The following is a 6,000-nucleotide window of genomic DNA, read 5'->3' as shown; positions in this document are numbered from 1 at the left end:
TCAACTGTCTGAAATCAAAACTGCAGGGGGAAAAGGGAATTTCCCCTCAATAAAAAGACTTTACAAATCACTGACAAAATTAAAACAAGTCTGGTTAACATATCTCAACAACTAGCTTGGTAATAAATTTTTCCAGTTGTATCAGGAATTTACGGACACCTTGTATACACTCATATGTACGTATACTAGCTGTGCCACCCGGCGTTGCCCGTGTAATAGAAGAGTATTTGGACAGAAAATTGATTTGTATTTAACATATTACAAAATTTGCCATTCTAACTTTCAAACTACATATCATGAGAAAAGTTTTTTGTCTTATAAACAATGAGAATTAGTGAGAGTCTTGCTATTAACAAGTTTAATAATGTGAGTGAACAACTTCTCGTGACGTTATGCTATGACCCGCGTCACACGCGAAGCAGTTAGGTTTTGCTCTGATATAATGAATTATATTGGCAGTCTAGCGATTCGACTTCCGTAGTCTTGTGGTCAAGGCGTCAGACTGGTGAATGGCTTGGTCCAAGATTAAGTCCTCTTCGGTACGGAATATTTATTCCAAGATTTTAAGATCTACATTATAGCCGGATTTCCGACGAAAACACGGACACACGACGGACTTTGGGACTTTAAAAAATATATATAGATATAAGATATATAAAATACATATATATGTATCATATGTATTTTATATATCTTATATCTATATATATTTTTCAAAGTCCGTCGTGTGTCTGTATACGGACATATATAATACATATGTTGATGGATACACAAGGATCATATATATATGATACATATATATATATATGTATCATATATATATGTATCATATATATATGTATATGCATGTTGTGTATATATATACACACACACGTGCGCATGCAAATATATATATTTATATATATGTGTGTATACATATATATATATATATTCATATATTCATATTCATTTTATCTGAAGAGTGTGATACTTATTATACCACATGAAACTATTAGTAATAAAATGTTTAATTTATAGAGTAAAGTTCAACTTTTACATATGGAGAGAAAGAGACTTTTTTAAAGTCTCTTTCCAAATCTTTTTTAGCCGTTCACAATAACCGCTTTTCTGCAATTCACTTGTGTTAATTGCTGCCAGTATTTGGGCAAGCCAAATTTGGTGCGCAGGTGTTATTGCACCCAATATGTTCCAATGACTATCAGAATTACATGTACTGATGTTCTTACATGCCAGCACTTTTAAGCAAGGCTAACAAAGAGTGCTCAACACAAATATGGAACTAAATCCACAATTACCGGTATTTTAAAGAATAGTTTGTACTTACTTTCCGCTTCTGTTTGTTTCATGGATGCGGTCTTTCTTCTCATCAGATTACAAATACAAAAAACTGGGTATTTGCTTGCACTGCCCGCTTAGCATAACAAAATCTACCAATACAATGCAATAATGAGCTTATGCTACTGCGAGCAAAACGGCAAAAAGTTGTGTTACGCAGCACCAAGCTGCACTGATGACACACAAACCTCTCTTTTGCATCAACTTTCACTACCACGGCTTTACATATCCGAATCACTATAGCTACAACCAATTTCACACAAATGCAACAGTTCCTACATCCAGCACTTGTGCTCAAGCCAATAACTGCCTAGCAGCTTTCAGTGCTACACAATAGTTCTGTCTGCCCAAACTACCACACGCTGAATGTTTAAAAAAGGAAACGCGCAGCAACACGGCAACTCAGTAGCCTAGTTAACACATTCTGCTCTCCTTTACTAGGCTTCTGCCTAAACTCTGATTCCCTGTCCCATATATAGTAAGTACTGTTACCCTGTCCCTGGCTTTCCATGCAAGCCAGTTAATCACAAGAAAGCCTCAGGCATTCACATAATATTCTACAAGTACCAACAAAAAATTGTTGGCTGTTAATTACAAAATTCACAAGCTAATATAATAATGAAACATGTCTAATCAACTGTACATTGTGTGAGCTGTGTGGAATGCTGGCAAAATGAGTGAAAAAAATGTCAAAGAAAACTTATTTATGTTAATAATTTTAACTAAGATATTTGATAACTCTGAAGCACACTAAATAGCAACAAACATATTTTCTTTGACGGTGTTTTGTACGATCCAGCATCGTGCCAGCGCTGAACTGTTGAGCACCTTCGTACACAAAGATTGGAGTTGTCAACTTACGATTAATAGCGATGGGGTGATATTGCTCGGGCTTCGGACGTAACGATAGGTGACGCATCCCGCTTCCTTCACATAATTATACAAGGCTACCAAGGTCACGTGACTGTAGTCTAGTAGAATAGGATAGATGCCAGATGATGTTCCTATGCGTGGAGCGACAGGAAGGATAGTAAGTAATTAACCCATAATTATTCGGAGTGAGACTCATTGTTTGTGTTTACTTTGTAAAATGTTATGTAATATCAGCGAGCAAGATAAAGCTTATTAATATTCGGGTACGAGGCAAGCATCGGTTTAGCTGGAGGCTGAACAAGACGCCTACTATGAAGTTACTTTTCTGATTACAGTCACGTAGGCCTAATGAGTATGTTTTGTCAGCCGTTTTTTTCCACTACTTACTTTCAACGCTACCAGTTTGTAAGTAGTACTTGACTTTTCCAAAATGTGATCTTTTTAGTTATTGTAATTGATCTGTATTGAACATGATTATGGCAAGTAGCTAGTAGCAGTTGTATGTAATTAAGTGTGCTTAATAATCTACTTTTATGTATAATTTGTTATTAAAAGCATTTTATATTCTGTTGAGTGATGTCTATTATGGTAATGTACAGCTTCATGAGAGTAATCTTTTCTAGCTTACTAACCCTTGGTCAATAGTTATTATTTTATTACTCATATAATATTTTACTCAGCATTACTTAGTAATTATTTTATGTCCTAGTTTCATGCTAATTATTATATGTTTTCATTTTTAAACAATGCGTTCTGAATCTTATCACTAAAAAGTGGTTTAGTTTCATGTGTTTTAGTTTTATCAATTCTAAAATTTTAATTTATTTAGTAATGTGAACAACTAGTAAGCATAGGCCTACTAGTTATATGAAAGAGTCAGTAAAAAAGTGTTACGATTTTGGTTAATACTGATCATCACTCTAGACAGATAGTAGTTCCATTCTATTTTATGATCGTGTGATCTTCAAACAGATTATATAATATATGGGTTACGTAATGCATTCCATGGTAGTGTCAGTCTGCCTTACTTGTTTACTTCCTCCATTCAACTAGCAATCGAGAGAAGGATAATTACCTCAGTTTTCAAGTTTGCTATTCATGCTTCAAATAGTGGAGCTGATCTCAGATGTTGGTACTATTGTGTACTGATATGATCATTCTACATTTATATCAAATTATATGTGGGATGTAGCCAAATCTTCTGCTCTGTTTGAACATTTTTTGTTGACTCACAGTTAGGGCTGTTTGATCTTTTGTGCCTGGTTCTTGGTCTCTCCGAGTGTCACTATAATTGTTTTCAAGTTTGTTGTGGTTGGGCAGTAGTTGCTAATTAATTGTTACAGGCCATTAGTTGCTCTAGTCGATAGGAATGTAAAAGCTGATGCCTTATTGGCCCATCAAAGTCCTCTAATGTTGACCATTGTAAGCAGCCATGTTAGAAGTTTTCTCTTAGGATTTCACTAGCATATGGAAGCACCTTTCTATACCTACGAGTGTAACTGTTCATCTGCAGATAGCTGCAGATAGCTGACAGTTCTGTTATCAATTGCCAGCTCTGGGAAGGGTCAATAAAATACTAAACGCTTAAAATCAGTGTGTATCAGATCCCTAACAATGAAATGAATCATCTAGAATTACTCGGAATGCAGGTGGATTAAAGCTTTGTCTAGTAGTGTAGACTCCCTTCCCAGCTAAGCAATATTGATTTTGTGATCACTGATGCATAATGCTTTGCTAGATCTGCTTTGTTTGAATGAGTTGATTATTGGTTTTTGACTCTTTCAGTTTTTCCCCAATGACCAATGGCTTTGCGTCTTCAAAGACTGTTGAAGACTGGCATCGCTAACAATATGCGGTAATGAAGCTAGATGCCTCAAGTTTTTTAGGCTAGGATGATTAGCTGGCAGCAATTAGCAAACCAAAAATTTACCTGGCCTGGATAGATAGAGTACAACACGTACGGGTATACGGTTATGCCGGGTATACGGTTATGCCGGGTATACGGTTATGCCTAGCGGGTTGAAATAAATAAAGTATATTACATGCTGGTGTGCCTACCTGGTTTAGATAGTTTTAGTGCAATACGCATCGCATCTGTATGCCTAACTGGCAAAGGGTAAGCAGGTCAGAAACTCGGCAGCTACCAACATCTACTATTGGTTGCAGAAGCCTCATTGTTAGTTGGTTACTAACTGCTGGTGTTTGGGATGACAGGAGTTACTGCTGCCGAGTTACTGCTGCCGTCATGCTGAGAATAGATGTGCCTTAGTCATAAGTTTATGCTCTCCATTCATCGTGTATCATTCTGTCTTACAACTTTGAACTAACTTGTAGTTGATTGCTTTATTATTCTGATTCTATATTTTGTAGCAAAATGAAGAAGTAGATGCCATACAAGCAGCCAGCCCAAAGCCCCACAGTCGGCTGGCCATCACCAGGCCAGCCGCCTGTACCTGATATGTGGGGCCAGCAACTACACTCACCTCACGTAGCTCCAGCTGATTTTCATCAACGCCTTACCTATGCATCACAGCAGCAGGCTGCCATAGATTTCTGCAGGAAAAATGTTTTTGGTAATCCGACTGAGATCGGTGTTATGGGGCCACCACCGGTTCCCCACAATCCGATCGCACATAATAATATGATGGGAGGCTATCCAATAATGAACACTCTTTTTGCATCTCAGCCACCGATGGCATTGCCGCCCTCTCAGAATGAAGGGGTTAATGCGTCCCAACAACAAAATGATCAACATTCGATACTGGACAGATCTCAACTGCCACAACCTTTTAGCAACAAGGATTCCATAAATAAATATCAACTGATGGGGCACTCTAATAGCGTAGCAAATGTTACCTCTCACCAATCTCTAGCAGTGCCACCCCACCCAGATATTCCAAGCAGCCCTGGTATGCTCAGCGATTCCCACTCTCAGATCAGATCTGCAAAGATTAGCAATGAGCTGCCAGACTCTCAAACTTATAACTCAAACAACCCCACCTCCAAATCCAACCATAGCAAGCCATGGCCTACAAAATCGATGCAAGCGATTCAGTCGGAACAAGTTGTTAACCGATCACCAGGAAGTGGACCTACAGGAAGTGGACCTACGCCGGACAACATGCCTTCTACGTTGCCGACCGATCTTCACAATGTTTTAGCAAATTTTTTATCATCAAATGCCGACTTACCAGAAACGATGCGACCCAGCGAGAGCAAACCCTCTCTACCGACAACACTGTCTCACCAAGTCTCCATTACATCATCTTCTTCGCCGGAGTCACTTTCTGCTGCGCTACCCGGATTTAATAGACTCGTTCCACCCGGGCCGACTGCTGCCGGTGCAATGCTTGGCGTGGATCAGCAGAGTGGGGCTGATGATGATAAAGACAAACCAAAACGACGCAGAAGAAAAAGATGCGGAAACTGTGAGCCATGCAAAGTCAGGGAAGACTGCGGAGAATGCTACGTCTGCCGTAACAAAGGCCAAGTAAATGCTATTTGTAAACTAAGGAAATGCCTGTTACTCAGGAAAAAGGTAAGCAATGGAAAGTATCTAGTAGTTTTGAAGTCTTGCCAAAACCCTGGAAACATATCCTCATGTCAGTTAGGACACCTGTCTTGATGTCACATTTTAAACACTCAAGAGAGAGAGAGAGAGCAGTGAGAATAGCATCAGTGTTATATGTGTGCTATTAGGTTTTCAAAAGACTAATAATAACAAGGTCATTTAGTTCATAACCTACAAAATTGTAATGGAAACGATTTATATTTTTACAAAAAGGTAAAAAG

General features: G+C 38.3%; 1 protein-coding gene across 2 annotated transcripts in view; it reads left to right on the top strand.

Moving 5' to 3' along the window:
* Window positions 1–2,294: 2,294 nt before the first annotated feature.
* The window catches only part of LOC137397549 (methylcytosine dioxygenase TET1-like), a 41,805-nt gene continuing 38,099 nt past the window's right edge, over window positions 2,295–6,000 (top strand). The window contains exons 1-2 of one of the 2 annotated variants that reach the window (XM_068083844.1): window positions 2,295–2,365; window positions 4,579–5,746. In XM_068083844.1, the coding sequence (XP_067939945.1) occupies window positions 4,595–5,746 (1,152 nt within the window). In that variant the 5' untranslated portion in view covers window positions 2,295–2,365; window positions 4,579–4,594. Of the gene's footprint in view, window positions 2,366–2,493; window positions 2,561–4,578; window positions 5,747–6,000 lie in introns of those variants that run through there. The other variant, XM_068083851.1, reaches the window with a different exon arrangement.

This window comes from Watersipora subatra, chromosome 1 (assembly GCF_963576615.1).
Source record: "Watersipora subatra chromosome 1, tzWatSuba1.1, whole genome shotgun sequence".
Classification (NCBI taxonomy): domain Eukaryota; kingdom Metazoa; phylum Bryozoa; class Gymnolaemata; order Cheilostomatida; family Watersiporidae; genus Watersipora; species Watersipora subatra.
Note: the sequence above shows the minus strand (reverse complement) of the source record. Positions and strands in the feature narration are given on the sequence as shown.